The sequence below is a fragment of the Procambarus clarkii genome, chromosome 15 (assembly GCF_040958095.1).
Source record: "Procambarus clarkii isolate CNS0578487 chromosome 15, FALCON_Pclarkii_2.0, whole genome shotgun sequence".
Lineage (NCBI taxonomy): Eukaryota > Metazoa > Arthropoda > Malacostraca > Decapoda > Cambaridae > Procambarus > Procambarus clarkii.
The window spans coordinates 34834959-34862229 of NC_091164.1; the positions used below are offsets into that span (position 1 = coordinate 34834959).

A 27271-nucleotide genomic window follows, 5' to 3' on the forward strand; every position below is an offset into this window, starting at 1 on the left:
CGCGGTCGGACAGCGTGAACACCGGGTCCAACTGGTGACCGCGTGAACACCAGGTCCAACTGGTGACAGCGTGAACACCGGGTCCAACTGGTGACCGCGTGAACACCGGGTCCAACTGGTGACCGCGTGAACACCGGGTCCAACTGGTGACCGCGTGAACACCGGGTCCAACTGGTGACCGCGTGAACACCGGGTCCAACTGGTGACCGCGTGAACACCGGGTCCAACTGGTGACCGCGTGAACACCGGGTCCAACTGGTGACAGCGTGAACACCGGGTCCAACTGGTGACGCGTGAACACCGGGTCCAACTGGTGACCGCGTGAACACCGGGTCCAACTGGTGACAGCGTGAACACCGGGTCCAACTGGTGACCGCGTGAACACCGGGTCCAACTGGTGACCGCGTGAACACCGGGTCCAACTGGTGACCGCGTGAACACCGGGTCCAACTGGTGACCGCGTGAACACCGGGTCCAACTGGTGACCGCGTGAACACCGGGTCCAACTGGTGACCGCGTGAACACCGGGTCCAACTGGTGACCGCGTGAACACCGGGTCCAACTGGTGACCGCGTGAACACCGGGTCCAACTGGTGACCGCGTGAACACCGGGTCCAACTGGTGACCGCGTGAACACTGGGTCCAACTGGTGACCGCGTGAACACCGGGTCCAACTGGTGACCGCGTGAACACCGGGTCCAACTGGTGACCGCGTGAACACCGGGTCCAACTGGTGACCGCGTGAACACCGGGTCCAACTGGTGACCGCGTGAACACCGGGTCCAACTGGTGACCGCGTGAACACCGGGTCCAACTGGTGACCGCGTGAACACCGGGTCCAACTGGTGACGCGTGAACACCGGGTCCAACTGGTGACCGCGTGAACACCGGGTCCAACTGGTGACAGCGTGAACACCGGGTCCAACTGGTGACCGCGTGAACACCGGGTCCAACTGGTGACCGCGTGAACACCGGGTCCAACTGGTGACCGCGTGAACACCGGGTCCAACTGGTGACCGCGTGAACACCGGGTCCAACTGGTGACCGCGTGAACACCGGGTCCAACTGGTGACCGCGTGAACACCGGGTCCAACTGGTGACCGCGTGAACACCGGGTCCAACTGGTGACCGCGTGAACACCGGGTCCAACTGGTGACAGCGTGAACACCGGGTCCAACTGGTGACCGCGTGAACACCGGGTCCAACTGGTGACCGCGTGAACACCGGGTCCAACTGGTGACAGCGTGAACACCGGGTCCAACTGGTGACCGCGTGAACACCGGGTCCAACTGGTGACCGCGTGAACACCGGGTCCGACCTCTCAGTCTGGCCACGACTCTTCCTGCTTAATGAAGAACTTAACAGTCATACATTCATCCACTTCATCATACATCATCAACTGACAATTGAGGCATGAGAAGACAACTGAGGCGTGAGAAGACAACTGAGGCGTGAGAAGACAACTGAGGCGTGAGAAGACAACTGAGGCATGAGAAGACAACTGAGGTGTGAGAAGACAACTGAGGCGTGAGAAGACAACTGAGGTGTGAGAAGACAACTGAGGCATGAGAAGACAACTGAGGTGTGAGAAGACAACTGAGGCGTGAGAAGACAACTGAGGCGTGAGAAGACAACTGAGGCATGAGAAGACAACTGAGGCATGAGAAGACAACTGAGGCATGAGAAGACAACTGAGGCATGAGAAGACAACTGAGGCATGAGAAGACAACTGAGGCGTGAGAAGACAACTGAGGCATGAGAAGACAACTGAGGCATGAGAAGACAACTGAGGCGTGAGAAGACAACTGAGGCATGAGAAGACAACTGAGGCATGTGAAGACAACTGAGGCGTGAGAAGACAACTGAGGCATGAGAAGACAACTGAGGCATGAGAAGACAACTGAGGCGTGAGAAGACAACTGAGGTGTGAGAAGACAACTGAGGCATGAGAAGACAAATGAGGCATGTGAAGACAACTGAGGCATGAGAAGACAACTGAGGTGTGAGAAGACAACTGAGGTGTGAGAAGACAACTGAGGCATGAGAAGACAACTGAGGCGTGAGAAGACAACTGAGGCATGAGAAGACAACTGAGGCGTGAGAAGACAACTGAGGTGTGAGAAGACAACTGAGGCGTGAGAAGACAACTGAGGTGTGAGAAGACAACTGAGGCGTGAGAAGACAACTGAGGCATGTGAAGACAACTGAGGCGTGAGAAGACAACTGAGGCATGAGAAGACAACTGAGGCATGAGAAGACAACTGAGGCATGAGAAGACAACTGAGGCATGAGAAGACAACTGAGGCGTGAGAAGACAACTGAGGCGTGAGAAGACAACTGAGGCGTGTGAAGACAACTGAGGTGTGTGAAGACAACTGAGGTGTGAGAAGACAACTGAGGCGTGTGAAGACAACTGAGGCGTGAGAAGACAACTGAGGTGTGAGAAGACAACTGAGGCGTGAGAAGACAACTGAGGCGTGAGAAGACAACTGAGGCGTGTGAAGACAACTGAGGCGTGAGAAGACAACTGAGGTGTGAGAAGACAACTGAGGCGTGAGAAGACAACTGAGGCGTGAGAAGACAACTGAGGCGTGTGAAGACAACTGAGGCGTGTGAAGACAACTGAGGCGTGTGAAGACAACTGAGGCGTGTGAAGACAACTGAGGCGTGAGAAGACAACTGAGGCGTGAGAAGACAACTGAGGCGTGTGAAGACAACTGAGGCATGAGAAGACAACTGAGGCGTGAGAAGACAACTGAGGCGTGAGAAGACAACTGAGGCATGAGAAGACAACTGAGGCATGAGAAGACAACTGAGGCGTGTGAAGACAACTGAGGTGTGAGAAGACAACTGAGGCATGAGAAGACAACTGAGGCGTGTGAAGACAACTGAGGCGTGTGAAGACAACTGAGGTGTGAGAAGACAACTGAGGCATGAGAAGACAAAATCAAGAAGGAAAAGTCTCTGAGGAAGCGAGGTAAGGTAAGTTAATTATGAGGTGAAAGTACTAGGCCAGTATGATTATATAGCACTTGGAAGGAATATTAAGATCATCTGGGATATATAAGGACGAAGTGAAGGAATGGAAAGCTAACACTTGGGTCATCAGGGATCGAACGCGGACCCTGCAAGAAGCGAGAGGACGGAGTAGAGTAACGGTGCCCAAGCACTGGGACCATCGGGGATCGAACACAAAGGTATTTTATAAGCAACACAGCTCTAATAAATGTCAGCAAACTGAAGTGTACACAGTTGTTCTCACCAGTTCTTTAAGGTTTATCAATTAGTTATTGAACTTAGTTAATGAATCAATATTAAAGTTATGTTTATCAGTTAGTTATTGAACTACGCCTGGAACCCGTAGGTGCGGGACTCTGAAGTCCTCCTCCTTGGGCTCTAGCAGCCCCAGGCTCTGCTTCAGGAGGCTGGGGTCGTTCTTGCACTTGCTGGGGTGGTTCTTCTCCGGCCCCGACCACGGTGGTCTCCGGGTTATGAGTCCCTTCACCAGCTTCCAGGTCACCTCCGGAGCTCACAGTTTCTGCGACGGCGCTGGAACCAATCGTATTGGCGTTTGCCTTATCATTGGAGACTTTCGGCGCCGTGGAGAGGGGGGACCTGCTGCATGGTTGACAGCTTCTCCCCCGTATCAACCTACCCTGGCTTTGTGCCCTGGAGAGGCCACTCCAGACCGACAACCAGAGCACAACTCCATAGTCTCCTGAGACTGATGAATGTCTGCTACTACTACGACTAGAAGATATAGGTAATAATATATATGTAATAGTATTAGTTAACACAAAACTATATATTGGAGGAACTCTACAACCTGTAATAAGAAGTCTTGTACTTTGAATGTAACCAATGTTGTAACTCTTTTTGTGTAATGACATTTTAAATAAAATAAAATGACCAAAAAAAGGGGGATGGTATGAGAAGACAATATGTAAGTGTGCGAACGTGCCCCACAAGGCTTGCCCGGATGCTGCATGTCGTCTTCTTCGAGGTCGAGGGTCCCTACAAACTCAACCAAAGATGGTACTCCCTATATATTTATATAACCTATATCTATAAAATAGAATGTTTATCCGAGGTTGGTGACCAGACACTTGGTGGGACCAGCCTCGCCCAGCTTTCCAAGATGAGTCATGTTGGGTAGGGGAGCGTCATAGCCTAGTCGGTGTCCGCCGAATTGAAATACTTTAAGAAATATCTGCATTTATATTAATTGCAAACCTAAGACAACCGTGCAGTAATAACATCTATGTAGGAGAAATCCACAAGGTCCGTGACGAGGGTTCGAACCTACGTCCGAGAGGATCCTAGAAAATGAAGTAAGGGCGAAGAGGTAGAACGGCTTATTGACAGAGCTCGGGTGCATGGGGGGAATTGTGTAAAATCCTGGTTTGTGTCTCGGAGAGGCTGCAGGATCCAAGTAAGGTCAGTAGAACTTCTGGTTGCAATTCTTTTACCATGTCGTAGCTCAGTCGATTAAGGCAGCGTCTGGGATCCTCTCGGACGTAGGTTTGAACCCTCGTCACGGCCCTGGTGGATTTGTTCACTTGATGCATCACGCTATTGTGATTTCTGTGTGTAATCTATGTAGGAGCTTATGATATATTAATAGCAGTGCTTATAAGCAACACATCCATCCTCCATCGTACATATATTGATGTAATGGACAATTGGATAGTAGAATTTGGTATTAGTGAATTTGGATAAACCGGCAAAGGTTTTGTCAAATCAAATGTTTATTCAGGTAAAGTACATACATACAAGTTGAGATACAAACATGTTGTTGGATTTATAGATAGAGTTTGTACATACAATGTCTAAAGTCACTATTACGCAAAGCGTTTTGGGCAAGGTTGGCCCCGAACCTTTGTATTTGTTTCTCATAAAACCTAACGTAACTTACCATCCAAGGTCTAATACATGCTAACTGAGGCCAAATATAGTACATATATATATGTTGTACTAGGCTTAGGAATATATCTGTTTGATTTTAGCTGTATTTTTTCCCGACTATAAGGTGAATAGTACCAAGTTCTACTATGTAATTGTCCATTACGTCAATATTTAATTTATATGTACGATGCTCTTCATAGTTACAAAATGTACAGGAGGATGGATTGTATTCATTAGAGATAAAAAAATTGTTTTGTTTTTTTATGGTAGGAGAAAATTAGACTGTAGCAGAGCGCAGTTTCGATCTACGGACCTCTGGTTGGATTATGGGCCCAGCACGCTTCCACTGCGCCACTCTGCTCCACAATACATAGTTATATGACTCTCAATATTAATAATTAGTATAATGTAGTATTAGCAAATTACAAAATGGTATAAGTTTTATGATTTAATAAATATTGTCAATATTCTTTGTTATTAATTTTAGCTCTTTGAAGGGAAGGGAAGGGAACTATCAGGGGGAAAGTGCCAAGCCATTACAACTATATAGCACTGGGAAGGGGTCAGGATAAGGATTTGGGATGGGACGGGGGGAAGGAATGGCACCCAACCACTTGGACTGTCGGGATTGAACGCCGACCTGCAAGAATTGAGACCGTCGCTTTACCATTCGACCCAAGTGATTGGACACTTTGAGTTTATTTCAATGGGTTATGAAAACAAACATTTAAAAAGTCAAATGTTTCCGCCCGGGATCGAACCGGGGACCTTGCGCGTGTGAGGCGCACGTGATAACCACTACACTACGGAAACCTGAAGTATAGTGACCTGTTACTATATGGACCAAATCCGGTTAATTGCTTCCGAAGATCCACATAGCTTTTCTTCGGCGATATAATATGTGTGTGTACGGGGTGTGTGACGTCACGATAACATGAGAGGTTATAAGTTTAGTTTAGATCATTTATTATGCACCCCATACCCTTCTTGTGGGTGGTAGTGGAAGGGGTTACAGAGGCACATAATGGGCTCAGGGACTGAACCCCACAATTCACTTAGCTAAGAAAGTTTCAATCTAGATAAGCTAGTTACAAAATTCAGTATAAGTCGTCACATCATCAATGGGTTCGTGATTGACCACAAGTACAGTTTCTAAATTAAGCAACTGACATGTGGAGAGCTAGTGTCACAATTGATATGTTTGTCCTGCACAACGCCCTCCCCTCCAGTGGGCAGCGGTGGATAACTTACAATCACTTAGGTACTACCTACAGTTAGCAAACTGGGAATATTTGGCCAAAATTTCTGGTAGTAGATCATTTTGAATTAAATATTTACACATCTCTGGAACATTTGTTATAGGAAGCAGGAGGAAGTGTTATTAGGGCTTCAGAGAGTGGGAGGAAGCAGGAGGAAGTGTTTTTAAGGCTTCAGAGAACAAGAGCGAGCGGGAAAAAAGCAGGAGAAAGTGATTTTAGGGCTTCAGAAAGGGGGAGGAAATGATTTTAGGGGCTTCAGAGAGCAGAAGCCAGTGGTAGGAAGCAGTAGAAAGTATTTGTAAGGTATGTGCTTCATGAGGAAAAAGGAGGTGGTGTTATTAGGGCTTCAGAGAGCAGGAGGGAATATTTTTAAGGCTTCAGAGAGCGGGAGGAAGTGGGAGGTAGCAGAAGGAAGTATTAATAGGGTTTCAGAGATCGGGAGCGAGTTGGAGGAAGTATTTTCATGGATTCAGAGAGTGGTAGGAAGTGTTACTAGAGCTTCAGAGAGCAGGAGGAAGCAGGAGGAAATATTTGTAAGGTTGTAAAGAGCGTAGCCTCAGTAACACAGTTGGTTAGCGTACAAATGTTTCTCGCTGTAGGGCTCTCCACATGTCAGTTGCTTAATTTAGAAACTGTTCTTGTGGGCGGTCTCGAGCCCATTGTTGATGTGATGATGTGCATTGAATTTTGTAACTCTCTCAGCAAGATTAACTTGCTCAGGTAAATGAATTTTGGGGTTCAGTCCCTGGGCCCATTATGTGCCTCTGTAACTCTTCCCACTACCGCCCACAGGACGGGTATGGGGTGCATATTAAATGAACTAAACTATAAACTAGGGTTATCCCATAGAATTGTCTAACTAGCGAAGTCGTTAAATACCAAGATATTACCTCAGTTCAAAATTCAAATAGAAACAATCCTCATGAACCATAGGGGGGGGGGGACCTTTGACAAGCCGATGGCTTCCACTATCCGTCGAGGACACTAGAGACAGGTAAATTCAGGTACAAATCTCCCACGTTCGTTATTGTGCCTTTATTTTTTAACATATAGCTAGCTCAACCTGTAATATGTAATTACTTATATTGAAGGGGGTAGCAAGACTCTGCTATGTACCTACATTTGTAATATAAAAACATTAATAATACACTAAAACAATTCCGTAGCAGAGCGTAGTTACGATCTACGGACCTCTGGGTTATGGGCCGAGCACGCTTCCACTGCGCCACTCTGCTGCTCATATTACTTGGATGATACATTTTATACATATTTTATAATATTATAATTGGTAATATTTTCTTCATAAATAAAAGTATCAGTGTTTCTGCGCAGTAACGCACCAGTACGCACTGATCTTGCGCATGGGATGCGCACATCATGGCTACTGGGCACAGCCAGCTGCGTATGACATACATCATAGCATGGGTATGTGATCACTGCTGCACACGATGGGTATGGGTTCACTACCACTCATGAACAGGACATGTATTGGAGGCACTAACGCTCACAGGATAGGTATACATGGGGTCTACAGGATAAGTATGGGATCCACTCAGCCTTGGAGGCTGATCTGTCGTGTTTGTTGAGGTCTATAGCAACTCTTCTTGCATGTAAACATTCCAAGCATAAGAATTATATTTAGTGTCTGGACCTAGATTCATCAGTCAGTTACGCAAGTACTTACGAACATGTTATCTCAATCTTTGGCGACTTTACACATATTAAACAGTTGATGAGCTCCAAAGGACTGGGAGGCTGTTTATAATTATATATTATTTTCTAAATTGTTGTGTTATGCCGCTAAAACTCGGTATGTAGATGTTCAACCCGTCCTCCTAATAGAACGGCGCCTTTTGACGAATACTCTTCCCAAGACCAACAATTGTCGTACTAGAAAATGGTAGTGGCTCGTGAAACTGCAGCCCATCCTCTTGTGTTGGTAGTACTTATAGTAACGGTGAGGACCACAGTAAATATATCGACGTACAACGCAATTAGAAAGTAGAAATCTGTACTGTACGCGCTATCTGAGACCCAATATCGTACTTATGTGTGCTATACTAGAGCAAGGAATATATACATTTTTTTAGCTTTATTTTTTCAGACTATAAAGTGATTAGTGCTATATACTTCACTTCCGACTATAAAGAGTCTATAATTAAGACTATAATTACGACTTCAGACTATAAAGTGATCAGTAAGTTCTATTATGTAATGACTTAGTACGTCAACGTTTGTACTATGGAGCATATACAACAACTACTGTGTAAACAGGAGGATGGGTCGCGACGTTGACATACTGTGCCGTTCTCTGTTGTGTTAGGATAAGGTCACTTACGCGCGAGAGTTTGTTGACGTTGGCAGACTTGAGGAGGACGGGCTGGATCACGGGGCCAAGTGTGACATCGCTGTCAAGTGTGTTATGTCGGTCTTGTCTGAGGTCAACCCCTAGAGTTGACCTAAATAGTCGCCCCCAGGTGGGCTCGAACCACCAACCTTTCGGTTAACAACAGAACGCGCTAACCAATTGTGCCACGGAGGCTCGAGGAACGGACTAAACAAATTTGTAATAAGGCGGAATTACTTAGATATCGAAGTGTAATAATTATCTGAGATCTTTTCCTGATGATGATAATTCCTATAGTGTCCTAATGCCTAAAGTAACCTTGTGTCTAGTGGTCACGACGGAGACGGGAAGCCGGCAGCGTGTCAATGGTTCCCCCATTTTTCCTAAGTTTCCTCCTTTTCTTTCTTCCCTAATTTTCCTCCTTTCCCCCCACAAAAGAGAGTAACAACAACAAAAAAAACTCTGGGGTTGGAGTCCCTGTGCCTTCTTTTACCAACTTCGAGGTTAACTCCGGAGCTGGAGCGCCCTGGGGGCAGTTCCTTGTTGCCTTCATCCTCGTTCTAACAGTTCCTGCGACGGCGCTGGAACCAATCTTATTGGCGTTTGCCTTTCCAATTGAGACGTTCGGCGCTGTGGAGAGGGGGACCTGCTGCATGGTTGACAGCTTCTCCCCCGTATCAACCTACCCTGGCTTTGTGCCCTGGAGAGGCCACTCCTGACCGACAACCAGAACGGAACTCCATAGTCTCCTGAGACAGATAGACGCCTACTACTTGGATGGTCCACCAGTTTTTATATTCTTGTAAAGCCACTAACACGTATTGCGTCTCGGGCAGGTCCTTAATTTATCCTAATACGGCTAAGTCCTAAGATTAATATTAATCTTAATTAATAACTCCGGAATACGACCCGTTAAATCGTTTCACTGCTGGGTGAAGAGAGGCCTAATGTTAAGGATTGGAACCCAGTCAATCCTCCCCAGCCAGGATATGAACCCAGACTATACTGTTCGCTTAGTGCTGGGGCTAGGGTTTCACCACTGCGCCACGAGGACTGCATGCACGGGGACCAGTCATTGAAAGTTGCACAACAATTGGGAACTCAAGTAAGAAAGTCAACTTTATTTTCAAGGAAAATAAAGTTATTGAACTGTAAACATCTCTGGTGCGGCCACATTTGGACTGCTGTACCAAGCATAGAGGCCTCAGCTTCACAACATATCTGCTGTGGAGAAAGTACAACACAGAGCGACGAAAAGCATCTCAGAACTAAATCGGCTCCCATACCAGGAACGGTTGAGGGCCCCAGGACTAACACAGCAAGCCAGACGGGGCATGGTGGCTCCCATACCAGGAACGGTTGAGGGCCCCAGGACTAACACAGCAAGCCAGACGGGGCATGGTGGCTCCCATACCAGGAACGGTTGAGGGCCCCAGGACTAACACAGCAAGCCAGACGGGGCATGGTGGCTCCCATACCAGGAACGGTTGAGGGCCCCAGGACTAACACAGCAAGCCAGACGGGGCATGGTGGCTCCCATACCAGGAACGGTTGAGGGCCCCAGGACTAACACAGCAAGCCAGACGGGGCATGGTGGCTCCCATACCAGGAACGGTTGAGAGCCCCAGGACTAACACAGCAAGCCAGACGGGGCATGGTGGCTCCCATACCAGGAACGGTTGAGGGCCCCAGGACTAACACAGCAAGCCAGACGGGGCATGGTGGCTCCCATACCAGGAACGGTTGAGGGCCCCAGGACTAACACAGCAAGCCAGACGGGGCATGGTGGCTCCCATACCAGGAACGGTTGAGGGCCCCAGGACTAACACAGCAAGCGAGACGTGGCATGGCGGCTCCCATACCAGGAACGGTTGAGGGCCCCAGGACTAACACAGCAAGCCAGACGGGGCATGGTGGCTCCCATACCAGGAACGGTTGAGGGCCCCAGGACTAACACAGCAAGCCAGACGGGGCATGGTGGCTCCCATACCAGGAACGGTTGAGGGCCCCAGGACTAACACAGCAAGCCAGACGGGGCATGGTGGCTCCCATACCAGGAACGGTTGAGGGCCCCAGGACTAACACAGCAAGCCAGACGGGGCATGGTGGCTCCCATACCAGGAACGGTTGAGGGCCCCAGGACTAACACAGCAAGCCAGACGGGGCATGGTGGCTCCCATACTAGGAACGGTTGAGGGCCCCAGGACTAACACAGCAAGCCAGACGGGGCATGGTGGCTCCCATACTAGGAACGGTTGAGGGCCCCAGGACTAACACAGCAAGCCAGACGGGGCATGGTGGCTCCCATACCAGGAACGGTTGAGGGCCACAGGACTAACACAGCAAGCCAGACGGGGCATGGTGGCTCCCATACTAGGAACGGTTGAGGGCACCAGGACTAACACAGCAAGCCAGACGGGGCATGGTGGCTCCCATACCAGGAACGGTTGAGGGCCACAGGACTAACACAGCAAGCCAGACGGGGCATGGTGGCTCCCATACCAGGAACGGTTGAGGGCCCCAGGACTAACACAGCAAGCCAGACGGGGCATGGTGGCTCCCATACCAGGATCGGTTGAGGGCCCCAGGACTAACACTGCAAGCCACAGTATACAGAACAGTGTACAGTATACAGAACCCGGTACAGTATACAGAACAGCAGTACAGTATACAGAACAGCATACAGTATACGGAACAGCGTACAGTATACAGAACAGCATACAGTATATGGAACAGGGTACAGAATACAGAACAGCATACAGTATAGAGAACAGATTACAGTGTACAGAACAGTATACAGAACAGCATACAGTATACAGAACCCCGTACAGTATACAGAACAGTGTACAGTATACAGAACAGTGTACAGTATACAGAACAGCGTACAGTACACAGAACAGTGTACAGTATACAGAACAGTGTACAGTATACAGAACAGCGTACAGTACACAGAACAGTGTACAGTATACAGAACAGTGTACAGTACACAGAACAGTGTACAGTATACAGAACAGCATACAGTACACAGAACAGTGTACAGTATACAGAACAGCGTACAGTATACAGAACAGATTACAGTGTACAGAACAGTATACAGAACAGTGTAAGTATACAGAACAGCGTACAGTACACAGAACAGTGTACAGTATACAAAACCCCGTACAGTATACAGAAGAGTGTACAATATACAGAACAGCGTACAGTATACAGAACCGCATACAGTACAGAGAACAGCATAAAGTATACAGAACAGTGTACATTATACAGAACAGCATACAGTATACAGAACAGCATTCAGTATACAGAACAGTGTACAGCATACAGAAACCCTATACAGTATACTGAACCCCATATAGTATACAGAACCCTGTAAAGAATACAGAACAATGTACAGTATACACAACAGTGTACCTTATACAGAACAGCAAACAGTATACAGAACAGCGTACAGTACACGGAACAACGTACAGTATACAGAACAGTGTACATTATACAGAACAGCGTAGAGTATACAGAACAGCGTACAGTATACAGAACAGCGTACAGTATACAGAACAGTGTACAGTATACAGAACCTCGTACATTATACAAAACAGTAGAGTATACAGAACCTCGTACAGTATACAGAACAGTGTACAGTATACAGAGCCCTGTACACTATACAGCACCCTGTACAGTATACAGAACACTGTACCAATAATCCTGTCCAATAACGATGATCTGCTTTCAGCCTCTGATACTGCTATTGAATTCAAGAGATTTTTCTCATCCATTGGGTCAACCTTGCAAATGATATTCCATCTTCCAGTACTGATGTTCAGGACTATCTTACAGGTAACTACCCACAGTCTCTGTACCTAACGCCCGCTAATTCCACTGATGTTACTGACATAATCATTTCCCTTAAGACCAAATCTAGTGCCCTTGCTGAGATACCAACTCTAATCTACAAAAAAAACTCCAGATCTTTAGCCCATGCCATTGCATTGCTCTACAAGTCACTTGAACTCCAAACTTTTCCAGATATTCTAAAAAAAAGCGAGAGTAACCCCAGTCCATAAATGTGGTGATCTCACTGATGTCAACAACTTCAGACCTATATCAATTCTGCCAAGCTTGTCAAAAGTATTTGAAAAACTAATCTACAAGCAGCTTTACTCTTATCTAGCCAAACACAATATACTTAGCTCTTGTTAATATGGCTTCAGACCCCCCCAAAAAGTATTAACGATGCACTTAACTTGATACATGCAGCTCTTGATAAAACTTGATACATGCAGCTCTTGATAAAAATGAGTTCCCTGTTGGGTTGTTTGTGGACCTGCATAAGGCTTTTGACACTGTCAACCACCAAAACCTTCTTCTTAAATTACATCATTATGGAGTCAGAGGACACTCCCTGCAATACCTTCAATCTTACCTTACTGACAGGCTTCAGTATGTTTCTGTGAATAATTCAATTTCTCCCACCCTACCCATCAACATTGGTGTTCCTCAGGGCAGCATACTTGGCCCTCTCCTCTTTCTCATCTACATTAATGACCTTCCAAATGCCTCTCAACACCTCAAACCAATTCTATTTGCTGACGACACAACCTTCATCTTCTCCAGTCCTGACCCTCTTACTCTAAATGTCACAGTGAATACTGAACTAAATAAAGTCCATCTCTGGCTAACTGCCAACAAACTCACCCTCAACATTGACAAAACTTTCTATATTTTGTTTGGCAATAAATCCTCAAATTAAATTAATCTCGGGATAAACAATATCCAAATTTGTAACAAAGTAGATGGCAAATTCCTTTGTGTTCTCATAGACAACAAACTGAATTTCCAGGGTTACATTCTAAATATATAAAAAATAGTTTCAAAAACTGTTGGCATTCTTTCTAATATCAGATATTATGTACCTCGCCCTGCCCTGGTGACTCTATTACTCCCTCATCTATCCATATCTCAACTATGGTATTTGTGCTTGGGGTTCTACTACACAAAATCATTTACGTCCTCTAATTACTCAACACAAAGCTGCTATTAGAACAATATCTAACTCTGGCCCCAGGCAGCACTCGGTACCCTTACTCAAATCTTTAAATATGTTAGATATTAAGTCACTGCACATCCTCTCATGTGTACTCAATATATTTAAAACTCTGAACTGCAATGTCAATCCTGACCTTAGAAGCTTCCTAGAAGGTTGTAACCGAACTCATGGGCATCGCATCAGAAACAAATACCTATTTGATATTCCAAGAGTGCGACTTAACCAAACTAGAAATGCTCTACAATTCAAGGGACCCAGAATGTGGAATGACCTCCCCAATCATGTCAAAGACTGTACCTCTCTCAACCAGTTTAAGAGTAAAACCAAGTACTACCTAATTAACTCCATGTAACCTACCTTACCCTCTAAATGTCAACCCATGTCGTGCTATTTTTTTTTTAAACAATGCTGTTTGTTCACGAACTTGTACAATTTCTGATTTCTGCCATGTTCCCCCCCTCCCCTTTATTGTATTTTTTATTCCTTTTTTCAACATAATTTATACCAAATCCCAATTACTATTAAGTTTTATTCTAAGTTTTTCCCCCCATATCTTGCCCAAAGCGCTATGCGTACTAGTGGCTCTAGGTATTGTATGTACTAGCTCTATTTATAAATCCAACATTATGTTTGCAAATCAACTATTTATGTACTTTCCTGAATAAAATTTACTTTACTTTACTTTACTTTACTTATTTTACCGGTAACAGAAGACAAACGACCCTGCCAACGGGCAAGGATTGAGGAATGAATAACTGGGTAGAAGTTGGAATAGAAGATAGAAGGAGACAAATGGGCAAAATGTTTCTTTCACCCTAATGCCCCTATTACCTAGCAGTAAATAAGTACCTGGGAGTTAGACAGCTGCTACAGGTTGCTTCCTGGGGGTGTGGAACAATAAGGAGGCCTGGTCGAGGACTGGGCTGCGAGGACGCTAAGCCTCGAAATCATCTCAAAATAACCTCAAGATAACCTATTGTAAAGTCTAGGAGAGGGAATGTACTCCTGAATGGAGTATCTGGCATCTGGCATCAGCAAGAATTATAGAAAGCAGAAGGGTCCTACTATCAAAAGTGATCTTCACAATTTATTTATTTATTTATTTATTTATATATATACAAGAAGGTGCATTGGGATTGTGCGGATACATAGCATAGTAATTACATTCTTGTAAAGCTACTAGTACGCGCAGCGTTTCGGGCAGGTCCTTAATCTAAGAAAATTTTAAGTAGGTAAATATTTGCAAATTTTATAAAAATTATAACAGTTACATAGCAAGAAAAAAAATAAAAATTTAGAGAAAATTGTAGGCATATTAAGGCACATAGGTAGCTCAGACTGACTGCAATGACAGCTTGAATGGTAGTTTAACAAAAATTAGCAGGCACAATACAGCCAATGGCTAGCACATAAAAGAAGACAGCAATGAACACAATGATAAAGTTGTTTGGATTAAGTACATAAAGATTGGGAGATTGGGTAACACTAGATACAGAGCAAATTTAAAGCTCAGTATAGGAAACTACGAAGATGAAATTAAGTACTTTTTGTTTTTGTTTTTAAATGACGCAAAAGTTTTACAGCTTTTCAATTCACTAGGGAGTGGGTTCCATAGACTAGGTCCCTTAATTTGCATACAGTGTTTACACAGATTAAGTTTGACCCTGGGGATATCAAAGAGATATTTATTTCTGGTGTGGTGACAATGGGTCCTATTACATCTGTCCAGGGAGTGTTTCAGAGCATGGTTTGCATGGTTGCGAAGAGGCTGATGATGACCACGAAAGGTTTGAGTTAATGTATCAACCTGGAGGACAGAATGGTCTTGGGCTGCAAGGATATGTTTAATATCCTCGTGGTAGTCTTTCAGGTCCCTAACACCAGCCGCAACATAGTGCAGGCAGATAACAGTGCCAATACTGACATTTAACCGGGCATTTTTGGAGATCCTAACAGGGGTCTCCCCAATGCTGGACAATATGGCTAAGTGGTCAGCTGCTTCCTGAGAAGGAGCAGCAATGACACATGAACCAGTACGTGTGGGGTTAAAAGAAACAGAGGTATCCACTGAATCAACGATGTGTTTATGGTGGAAGAAATCATCAGACTGTGTAGAATCCAGATGGTTAAGATGAAAGTATTTAGTCCACGTAGCAGGGCCAAACAAGGTGTGGAACATATTAGCACTGACAGGAATCATGCAAAATACAGCTGTGGGGGGGGGGGGGGTTTGAACGAAGTACCCCAAGTAAGAGAGGGGGGGGTTAAAAGTGATGAGGTGGTCATCCCTGGGGTAGTAGAGCTCAACCCTACCACAGAGGTGGGAGGGGACCGGAGGGGGTTAATCAAGAGGGTTAAAGGAGTAGCTTGGTCTGGGCCCAATGTAGCGGGGGCTAAAGAGCCCAATCTTCCAACACAGTCCACCTCGGGGGCTTGTTCGCCCACCCCACGAGCCTGGGGAAGTTATAAGAGGATCATTCAGTGGCACAGGAATGAGCAGGAAATAATTTAATTTACGAATAAACTCCCATACTCACCATGGAAACACAATTAGAAGATAGAACACCCGACAAGATGGGCCCCCCCCCTATTCCAGGGGTCATCATGAGTATACTCCCCGCAATCATCACCTTAAGAACCGTCAGTCCGTCAAAATCGGGTTCAGCAACGCAGGCGAGGATTGACAATAAAAGAGTCCCCTCCCTCGCAACGTCGGGTGCCACAGTTCTACGGGTGAAAGTGTGCGTCCCCAAACATCCGGGCGTCAAAACAGAAGATGTTCAAAAGAATAATGAAGCATGCAAAAGATCGGCGGGAAATGAAAATTAGAAAGAAGAAGAGAGGGAAGGAAAAACGAAACATAAGTAAGAGGAAATAGCATCCAGCATGATTAGTGAAGATGGCAGAGAACTGCCCCGTGGAGCATCACACCCTGACTGCTGCCCACTAAGCCCCTCGCACGAAAGGACAATGGGGTAAGTCCTTTAGAAGCATAAGGCTACTAAAGGACCGAGGAGATGCTGTCCCATGGAGCATCACACTCTGACAGCTGCCCACCAAGCCTCCTCACGTCAACAACGGGCTGGAATGTGAAGGGTGACGGTAGGAGACCAACTCCATCGTCACCCGGCGTTAAACCCAAAACTACTGCAGCAGACAACGACTGTCAAGTGGAAGGCAGTACAGGGGCTATGCTGACCCAAACCAACACTGCTGCAACCCTACCAACAGCCATGTTAACTCTGCCTCAGGGGAAAAGGAAACTACTAGTCAGGGGCTGTTTTATGAGGGTTCCCAGAAAACCTTTGTCACACAGAGAGTTGAACAAATGGAATTCAAACCAGTGATGCAGGTCACCCTGAATATACTTGGGTTTTTATCCAACAGTGGACTTAAACCTTACAACGTAGTCAAACCCTACATTCCCTTGGGTGGTTACCTCAGACCTGTATTCTCTATAGTCGTGGACACAATCCCATCTGACCTACATGTACCAGGTCTAGGGATCACAATTAAACATTTAAAACAGCAGCGAGTCAAATTAGCTGACCCATAAAACAAATCTAAGCGTATCAAAGATATAGGAGTGTTAATTGGGTCAGATTATTATAAATTCATCTCTGGCAAACACCAATTGCACGGGATGACCGTACTGAACTCTGCAGGTGGAAAGTCCCATTGTGTGAAGAGAACTAGAATGGTGGAGATGTGATAGTAAACTAGTGAAGATATTGACTCTTATATGTTTCACCTTTTTTAAGCCGGGTCTTTCCCTCTAACCCCGTCCACTCCCATAGTAGTACACAGGTGCACATAGTTACACAACAGTACACAGGTGCACATAGTTACACAGCAGTACACAGGTGCACATAGTTACACAGCAGTACACAGGTGCACATAGTTACACAGCAGTACACAGGTGCACATAGTTACACAGCAGTACACAGGTGCACATAGTTACACAGCAGTACACAGGTGCACATAGTTACACAGCAGTACACAGGTGCACATAGTTACACAGCAGTACACAGGTGCACATAGTTACACAGCCGTACACAGGTGCACATAGTTACACAGCAGTACACAGGTGCACATAGTTACAAAAGCAGTGTGTAAACAAGAGGCTGGGTTGATATATTTGGAGGAGAGTGTGAAGCCCAGACTGTTACTGGGTCTCAGCCAGCAAGGGAGGCGCCACGCTGCCAGATGCATCAGTGTAAACATTACCCCAACATCCCATTGGAGTGTTTAAGGCACTCAACAACGGGTCATTAGCAGTGTCTCCTATGACCAACTGCTCATACCTTTCCATGCATGTAACATTCTTTTGTCTTGGTGTCGAGAATGGCTGATCTTAATTACCTCAGGGAATGTTATTGATGAACAATCGTCAAGGGACTTACCAATATTAGACATATATGTGCAAGTTAGTGTACCCATTTATTGTTGTCCATTATGTGGAGTGTTTGACAATATGTTGATTTATTGGTAACTATTTTTGGCCAGGAAGTGAAGGTTATGTGGTGAAGATATTGAGCACATAAGCACATTAGTTTTTTTTTTTTTTGAGATATATACAAGAGTTGTTACATTCTTGTACAGCCACTAGTACGAGTAGCGTTTCGGGCAAGTCCTTGGTCCCTGGAATACGATCCCCTGCCGCGAAGAATCGTTTTTTCATCCAAGTACACATTTTACTGTTGCGTTAAACAGAGGCTACAGTTAAGGAATTGCGCCCAGTAAATCCTCCCCGGCCAGGATACGAACCCATGACATAGCGCTCGCGGAACGCCAGGCGAGTGTCTTACCACTACACCACGGAGACTGCAAGTTGTATGTACAGTTTTGGCTAGGACCTGAAGGTTATGTGGTGAAGATATTGAGCACATTAGTTGTATGTACAGTTTTGACCAAAGGTTCACCTCAGTTACAGAGGAAACAGTCACATGTGATAAGATAATTAACATGTTTGTAACATGGTGTAACGGGAGTGTTGAGGAGAGTTCAAGAAGAGTACACTGAGGGGTTGTGGGTCCAGCCTCAGTTAATATCAATATTGGTCATCGTCATTTATTTGTATTAAATGTTCTTGAAGAAATATTTTGGAGTGTTCTTTTTCTCTTGAGTGGCTTTCTGTTCTAATTTACAAGGATTTACAAGAATGTAATAACATCATTGCTATGTATTCTTATAAACCCAATGTACCTACTTGTATATAAATAAATGGCATTTCTTCACTCTGGTATGGTTGGTGCACGTATGGTTGATGTGAGGCCTCACCAGGTGACTCTCTGGGTGTTACTGGCATCAGTGAAGTGCCAGAAGCAGAGTTTTCTTTCCTTCACAGTTGAGGGGAGGAACCAGTGGAGCTGGGGCTGCCCAAAGCCTCACAGGGACAACGACTATCCAAAGTGGACCTCTGGGCTCATATTGCTGCTCACCAACGACAGCAGTGATTCTTGTCGACACTCCCAAGTTGGCTGAGAAAGAACTAAGAAATAATCCCCACCTGTTATGATATGAGGTTATGAACTTCCAAAAAAAAAAATATATATATATATATATATATATATATATATATATATATATATATATATATATATATATATATATATATATATATATATATATATATATATATATATATATATGTACACAGCATCAATGGAAAACACAGCCTGGCCAAATATCAATAAGTGTCTAGGGGAGTGAAAGGCTAACAAAAAATATTCCAGTTTACTGGGCATTAACATAACATAAAAAAATAATACAATATATAAACTCACACTCAATGATTTATCCAGCTTCTCAAAGCTGGGCATGATCATCAACAGGTCTCAAAACTGCATACAATCAGCACTAGCTGACGCCAGGCTCTATCATGGCGCAGTGGGACACTAGCGCCTATTATGCTGCTAATACCAATACAGGGTGGTGGTGGTGGTGGTGTCACAACCATTAACAAATGAGGTATGAGGAATCAATATCATATACAGCACAATGGCATCACTTAAGATCCTCAGGTACCCACCTCACTAAGATATATAACAGCACCTATCACCTGGTATAAAGGATGCACAATGGTAGAATTGATCCATGGTATACATTACTGCAACATGACAAATATCCTAGCAGTCAAATGACACAAATAAGGTCACAAAACCCGGACCGTAGCGGCAACACATGCGCTCATATACAGACATATCTCGATCAAGCACTTCTAATTCATATATCAACAAAATAAAGACTATAATACACAACCTTACATAATAATACATATCAATAATTCAGTACATTAAAGATTATATCATGATATAAAAATATGTGAACAAAGAATTCATATTGGCAAGACATGGTAACACTGGCGGGAGAGGGGAGGAGGGGTTAAGGGAGGATTTCAAGACGTCTGCTAGCCAGCCATTATACATAGGTATACATGAATACAATATAAAGTATATATATATATACATGTGTGTATCAAAACTATGTTCATATGGTATATATCTCACAGTGCCATAATCTAATTTAACGTTAAGAGGACAATGTAATGAACAATAATGAAAGGGAAATTACACAGTATACATGACAGTAATACATCCGAGACCTAAATTTATACATTCTCCATCATAGTTCACATAATATTTCCTAAACAGCATTATGTAGCATTCCATAATATAAGCATATACGGATGTTTTTCAAGCTACATGACATTAGGCTACTGCTATTCACTAGACTTCTAATATATATCCACAAATACATGGCAAGGACTTATGATACAGAAATATAATTTACATAGATATATGTGGCACACATTGGCAATACACATTTAATACTAGTGTGTTGTCGAAAACAGAATAACTACATAAATTAATATTAGTGATACTAGGCTAATCAGCCAAGACATCACTATACAGTTTGAGCACATCATACACCAGCTACAGTATGATCATACTGGTGTATGTGAAGTCATAACACCACCTCACATCCATATGGTAATATCACAACACACCATGGACCAGTATGGTAATATCACAACACACCATGGTCCAGTATGGTAATATCACAACACACCATGGACCAGTATGGTAATACCACAACACACCATGGACCAGTATGGTAATATCACAACACACCATGGACCAGTATGGTAATATAACAACACACCATGGACCAGTATGGTAATATCACAACACACCATGGACCAGCATGGTAATATCACAACACACCATGGACCAGTATGGTAATATCACAACACACCATGGACCAGTATGGTAATATCACAACACACCATGGACCAGTATGGTAATATCACAACACACCATGGACCAGTATGGTAATATCACAACACACCATGGTCCAGTATGGTAATATCACAACACACCTGAGTGATTGTGAGGTGATGGTGATATAGCAGTGATGGTGCAGCAGCAATGTAAGGAGGAAAAATATCAATGAGGTGATAATGCAGAGAAAGTGAAATGATGTTGGTGTAGCAGTGATAGTGTTATGTGATAGTGAGCTGTTGGTGATATAACAGTGACAACAGCTGTCATATGGTGACACAAACAATTTGTTACTCAACATGGTCAGTATATGACCCCAAGTGTGGGTCCTGAGGTGATGGTGATATATAGAGGTGATAGTGAAGCTATAGTGATACAGCAATGATAGGTTACAGTACTGAGAAGATATAGCATTGATGGTGATACAGCCATCATTGTCAGGTAGATGATACCAAAGTATAAATACCAAACTGTTAAATACGAAAGATAGTGAAATTATGATGACATAGTGATAAAGGTGTGTCCTTAAATTACATTGGTATCAAAACATGCAGCCCATGGTGATGCGGGAGTGATGGTGATAGTGGTGGTACAGTGAACTAGAGTGGCAGCACAACACCACAGTAGTGATGGTGGTGGTACAGTGAAACAGAGCGGCAGCACAACACCACAGTAGTGAAGGTGGTGGTACAGTGAACTAGAGTGGCAGCACAACACCACAGTAGTGATGGTGATGGTACTGTGAACTAGAGTGGCAGCACAACACCACAGTAGTGATGGGGGTGGTACAGTGAACTAGAGTGGCAGCACAACACCACAGTAGTGATGGTGATGGTACTGTGAACTAAAGTGGCAGCACAACACCACAGTAGTGATGGTGATGGTACAGTGAACTAGAGTGGCAGCACAACACCACAGTAGTGATGGTGGTGTTACAGTGAACTAGAGTGGCAGCACAACACCACAGTAGTGATGGTGATGGTACTGTGAACTAGAGTGGCAGCACAACACCACAGTAGTGATGGTGGTGGTACAGTGAACTAGAGTGGCAGCACAACACCACAGTAGTGATGGTGGTGTTACAGTGAACTAGAGTGGCAGCACAACACCACAGTAGTGATGGTGATGGTACTGTGAACTAGAGTGGCAGCATAACACCACAGTAGTGATGGTGATGGTACAGTGAAACAGAGTGGCAGCACAACACCACAGTAGTGATGGTGTTGGTACAGTGAACTAGAGTGGCAGCACAACACCACAGTAGTGATGGTGATGGTACAGTGAACTAGAGTGGCAGCACAACACCACAGTAGTGATGGTGGTGGTACAGTGAACTAGAGTGGTAGCACAACACCACAGTCCACCACAGTCACCTCCGTGATGTCACTGTGGTTGAGTGCTGCCCTCACCACATCCAGGCCGCTCACCACATCACCAAAGACATTTACCCTCTGCTTACCACCCTGGAGGTCCCTGGTGTTGATGGTAAACTGGGCACTCTTGGGACCCCCCGGCGCCAACCAGCACAACACAGTTCCTGCCCGGCTTGACCACCGGTACTGCCCCTGGAGGTCAGGCAGCAGTGGGGCTCCTCCCTCACCATCATTACTCTCGTAGTCTCCGCCCCCCACACACTTCCCCGGCCGACCCTTGTTCACCACCCGCAACAGTTTAGTGTTGCGGTAGGTGTGGCCCCGCTGGCCCGTACACAACAACAACAAACTGTCTGGCCAGCGGAGTGTCAGGGGTCAGCCGGATGGTGACCCGCCCTCTTGTTGACCCCGCCCACCAGAGGTCAAGGAACGCCAGGGTGCAGGAGGGGCTCCAGCACGCCCACCTCACTCTCCTGCAGGAAATGAAACAAATCATGCTGATAACTCTATACCAAATTTTATCATATTAGTTATCATAACTCAGTAAGTCAGTAATGTAAGTAAGACTAGTGGGTGTAATAAAGTAACCTGGAGGGTGTGTGAGTGGACGGGCGTGGGCTGACGCAGGAGTGGGTGTAGGAACAGCTGTCCGTCTTGTAGAGTTATCCTGACGGAGCGGCGGCCATCTTGGTCTTCCTGGACGGCCAACACCCGGCCAACCTCCACCAGCCTCTTGACGGGCTCCCTCATCCTGCGGAGGTCCTCAACCTGTGGACAGTGTCAGCCCCATTATCACCTGTGGTCAGTGTCAGCCCCATTATGACCCATTATCTTGAGGTTATCTTGAGATGATTTCGGGGCTTTTTTTTCAGTGTCCCCGTGGCCCGGTCCTCGACTAGGCCTCCACCCCCAGGAAGCAGCACGTGACAGCTGACTAACACCCAGGTACCTAGTTTACTGCTAGGTAACAGGGGCATAGGGTGAAAGAAACTCTGCCAATTGTTTCTCGCCGGCACCTGGGATCCAACCCAGGACCACAGGATCACAAGTCCTGCATGCTGTCCGCTCGGCCGACCGGCTCCCTGTGGTCAGTGTCTGCCCCATTATCACCTGTGGACAGTGTCAGCCCCATTATCACCTGTGGTCAGTGTCAGCCCCATTATCACCTGTGGTCAGTGTCAGCCCCATTATTACCTGTGGTCAGTGTCAGCCCCATTATTACCTGTGGTCAGTGTCAGCCCCATTATCACCTGTGGTCAGTGTCAGCCCCATTATCACCTGTGGTCAGTGTCAGCCCCATTATTACCTGTGGTCAGTGTCAGCCCCATTATTACCTGTGGTCAGTGTCAGCCCCATTATTACCTGTGGTCAGTGTCAGCCCCATTATTACCTGTGGTCAGTGTCAGCCCATTATCACCTATGGTCAGTGACAGACCCATTATCACCTGTGGTCAATGTCCGCCCCATTATCACCTCTGGACAGTGTCAGCCCCATTATCACCTGTGGACAGTGTCTGATCCATTATCACTTGTGGTCAGTGTCAGCCCCATTATCACCTGTGGTCAGTGTCAGTCCCATTGTCACCTGTGGTCAGTGTCAGTCCCATTGTCACCTGTGGTCAGTGTCAGCCCCATTATGACCCGTGGTCAGTGTAAGCCCCATTATCACCTCTGGACAGTGTCAGCCCCATTATCACCTGTGGACAGTGTCTGATCCATTATCACTTGTGGTCAGTGTCAGCCCCATTATCACCTGTGGTCAGTGTCACCCCCATTATCACCTGTGGTCAGTGTCAGTACCATTATCACCTGTGGACAGTGTCAGCCCCCAAATGCTGGACCTGTAGCTCCAGCACCCCTCTACTGGAAGATGGTGCTGGACCAGTAGCTCCAGCCCCCTCTACTGGCAGGGGGTTGGTGCTGGACCTGTAGCTCCAGCCCCCCCCCCCCTTTATTGGCATGGGGGTTGGTGCTGGACCTGTAGCTTCAGCCCCCTTCTACTGGCAAGGGTTGGCGCTGGACCTGTAGCTCCAACACCGCCCCCCCCCCACTACTGGCAGGGAGTTGGTGGTGAACCTGTCGTTCCAACCCCCCTATACTGGCAGGGGGGGGGGGTTGTTGCTGAACCTGTAGCTCCAGCCCCCGTCTACTGGCTGGGGGTTGGTGCTGGACCTGTAGCTCCAGTCCCCCCCCCCCCCTACTTGCAGGGGAGGGACGGTGCTGGACCCGTAGCTCCAGCCCCCCCCCCCCTCTACTGGCAGGAGGTTGGTGCTGGACCTGTAGCTCCAACACCCCCCCCCCCCCTACAGGCAGGGAGTTGGTGCTGAACCTGTCGTTCCAACCCCCCTCTACTGACAGGGGGGGGGGTTGTTGCTGAACCTGTAGCTCCAGCCCCCGTCTACTGGCAGGGGGTTGGTGCTGGACCTGTAGCTCCAACCACCACCTACAGGCAGGGGGTTGGTGCAGGACTTGTAGCTCCAGCACCCCTTTACTGGCAGGGGGTTGGTGCTGGACCTGTAGCTCCAGCCCCCCCTCTACTGGCAGGGGGTTGGTGCTGGACCTGTAGCTCCAGCCCCCCTCTACTGGCAGGGGGTTGGAGCAGGACCTGTAGCTCCAGCCTACCCCTACTGGCAGGGAGGGGGGGGGGTTGGTGCTGGACCTGTTGCTCCAGTCCCCCTTCTACTGGCAGGGTGGTTGGTGCTGAACCTGTACCTCCATTCCTTCTCTACTGGCAGAGAATTTGTGCTGAACCTGTAGCTGCAGCCCCCTCTACTGGCAGCGCGTTGGTGCAGGACCTGTACCTCGAGCCCCCCTCTACTGGCAGGGGATGTTGGTGCTGGACCTGTAGCTCCAGCCCCCCCTCTAATAGCAGGGGGTTGGTGCTGAACCTGTTGTTCCAGCCCCCCTCTACTGGCAGGGGGTTGTTGCTGAACCTGTAGCTCCAGCCCCCCTCTACTTACAGGGGGTTGGTACTGGACCTGCATCTCCTGCCCCCCCTCTACTGACAGGGGGCTGGTGCTGGACCTGAAGCTCCAGCCCCCCCCTCTACTGACAGGGGTGGGGGGTTGGTGCTGGACCTGTAGCTCCAGCCCCCCTCTACTGGCAGCGGGTTGGTGCTGGACCTGTAGCTCCAGCCTCACTCTACTGGCAGGGGGTTGGTGCTGGACCTGTAGCTCCAGGCCAACTATACTGGCACGGGGTTGGTGCTGGACCTGTAGCTCCAATCCCCCCACCCCCTACTGGCAGGGGGTTGGTGCTGGTCCTGTTGCTCCAATCCCCCCCGCCTACTGGCAGGGGGTTCGTGCAGGACCTGTAGCTCCAGCCTCCCCCTCTACTGGCAGGAGGTTGGTGCTGGACCTGTAACTCCAGCCTCCCCCTCTACTGGCAGGGGGATGGTGTTGGACTTGTAGCTCCAGCCCCCCCTCTACTGGCAGACAGATGGTGCTGGACCTGTAGCTCCCCCCCCCCTATACTGGCAGGGGGTTTGTGCTGGACCTGTAGCTCCAGCCCCCCCTACTGGCAGGGGGTTGGTGCTGGACCTGTAGCTCCAGCCACCACCTACTGGCAGGGGGTTGGTGCTGGACCTGTACCTCCAACCCCCTCCCCCCTACTGGCAGGGGGTTGGTGCTGGACCTGTAGCTCCAGCCTCCCTCTACTGGCAAGGGGTTGGTGCTGGACCTGTAGCTCCAGCCCCCCTCTACTGGCAGGGGGTTGGTGCTGGACCTGTAGCTCCAGCCCCCCTCTACTGGCAGGGGGTTGAAGCTGGACCTGTAGCTCCAGCCCCCCTCTACTGGCAGGGAGGGTTGGTGCTGGACCCGTAGCTCCAGCCCCCTTCTTCAGCAGGAGGTTGGTGCTGGACCTGTACCTCCAGCCCCCCCCTCTACTGGCAGGGGGTTGAAGCTGGACCTGTAGCTCCAGCCCCCCCTCTACTGGCAGGGGGTTGAAGCTGGACCTGTAGCTCCAGCCCCCCCTCTACTGGCAGGGGGTTGGTGCTGGACCTGTAGCGTCCACCCCTCTCTACTGGCAGGGGGGTTGGTGCTGGACCTGTAGCTCCATCCTCCTCTAATGGCTGAGGGGATGTGCTGAATCTGTAGCTCCACCCCCCTCTACTGGCAGGGTTTGGTGCTGATCCTGTAGCTCCAGCCCACCTCTACTGGCAGGGGGTTGGTGCTGGACCTGTAGCTTCAGCCCCCTTCTCCTGGCAGGGGGTTGGTGCTGGACCTGTAGCTCCAGCCCCCCTTCTACTGGCAGGAAGGGGGGTTTGGTTCTGGACCTGTAACTCCAGGCTCCCCTCTACTGGCAGGGGGTTGGTGTTGGACCTGTAGCTCCAGCCCCCCTCTACTGGCAGGGGGTTGGCGCTGGGCCTGTAGCTCCAGCCCCCCCCCCTCTACTGGCAAAGGGTTGGTGCAGGACCTGTAGCTCCAGCCTCCCTCTACTTGCAGGGGGTTGGTGCTGTCCCTGTAGCTCCAGCCCACCTCTACTGGCAGGGGGTTGGTGCTGGACCTGTTGCTCCAGCCCCCCTCTACTGGCCAGGGATTGGTGCTAGACCTGCAGCTCCAGCCCCCATCTACTGGCAGGGGGTTTGAAGCTGGAACTGTAGCTCCAGCCTCGCCTCTACTGGCAGGGGTGTTGGTGCTGGACTAGTAGCTCCAGCCCCCCCCCCCTCTACTGGCAGGGGGTTGGTGCTGGACCTGTAGCTCCAGCCCCCCTCTACTGGCAGGGGGTTGGTGCCGAACCTGTAGCTCCAGCCCCCCCTCTACTGGCAGGGTGGTTGGTGCTGGACCTGTAGCTCCAGCCCCCTCCCCCCTACTGGCAGGGGGTTGGTGCTGGACCTGTAGCTCCAGCCCCCCTCTACTGGCAGGGTGGTTGGTGCTGGACCTGTAGCTCCAGCCCCCCTCACTGGCAGGGGGTTGGTGCTGGACCTGTAGCTCCAGCCTCCCTCTACTGGCAGGGGGTTGGTGCTGGACCTGTAGCTCCCGCCCCCCTCTACTGGCAGGGGGTTGGTGCTGGACCTGTAGCTCCCGCCCCCCTCTACTGGCAGGGGGGTTGGTGCTGGACCT

At 47.8% G+C, this 27271-nt stretch overlaps 2 protein-coding genes and 1 non-coding gene across 4 annotated transcripts in view; all 3 read right to left on the bottom strand.

Moving 5' to 3' along the window:
* Positions 1-1395: 1395 nt before the first annotated feature.
* LOC138365068 (uncharacterized) lies at positions 1396-15734 on the bottom strand. The gene is made up of 3 exons (XM_069325176.1): positions 15275-15734; positions 8503-8660; positions 1396-2964 (listed from the first exon to the last, which is right to left on the bottom strand). The coding sequence occupies exons 1-3, from the start codon at positions 15732-15734 to the stop codon at positions 1396-1398; spliced, it is 2187 nt and encodes a 728-aa protein (XP_069181277.1).
* TRNAV-CAC (transfer RNA valine (anticodon CAC)) lies at positions 5646-5718 on the bottom strand. Its single transcript has one exon. It is a non-coding gene; the product is annotated as a tRNA-Val (tRNA).
* A 3549-nt stretch (positions 15735-19283) lies between the features above and the next one.
* LOC138364926 (uncharacterized) overlaps positions 19284-27271 on the bottom strand; it is a 65095-nt gene continuing 57107 nt past the window's right edge. For both annotated transcript variants that reach the window (XM_069325010.1, XM_069325009.1), the window contains 2 exons: positions 22800-22979; positions 19284-22684 (listed from right to left, as the gene is read on the bottom strand). In XM_069325010.1, coding sequence (XP_069181111.1) covers positions 22634-22684; positions 22800-22979 — 231 coding nt within the window. In that variant the 3' untranslated portion in view covers positions 19284-22633. The remainder of the gene's footprint in view (positions 22685-22799; positions 22980-27271) is intronic.

Excerpts from the sequence above, each read along its gene's own strand:
- LOC138365068 (XM_069325176.1), bottom strand. The coding sequence starts at position 15,734 with ATGTTCCACACCTTGTTTGGCCCTGCTACGTGGACTAAATACTTTCAT. Across the intron at positions 8,661-15,274 it reads GAAACACTCCCTGGACAGAT|GTTGGTGGTTCGAGCCCACC; the intron begins GTAATAGGACCC and ends GTTAACCGAAAG. Across the intron at positions 2,965-8,502 it reads ACGTCAACAAACTCTCGCGC|AGACTTTTCCTTCTTGATTT; the intron begins GTAAGTGACCTT and ends TCGCTTCCTCAG.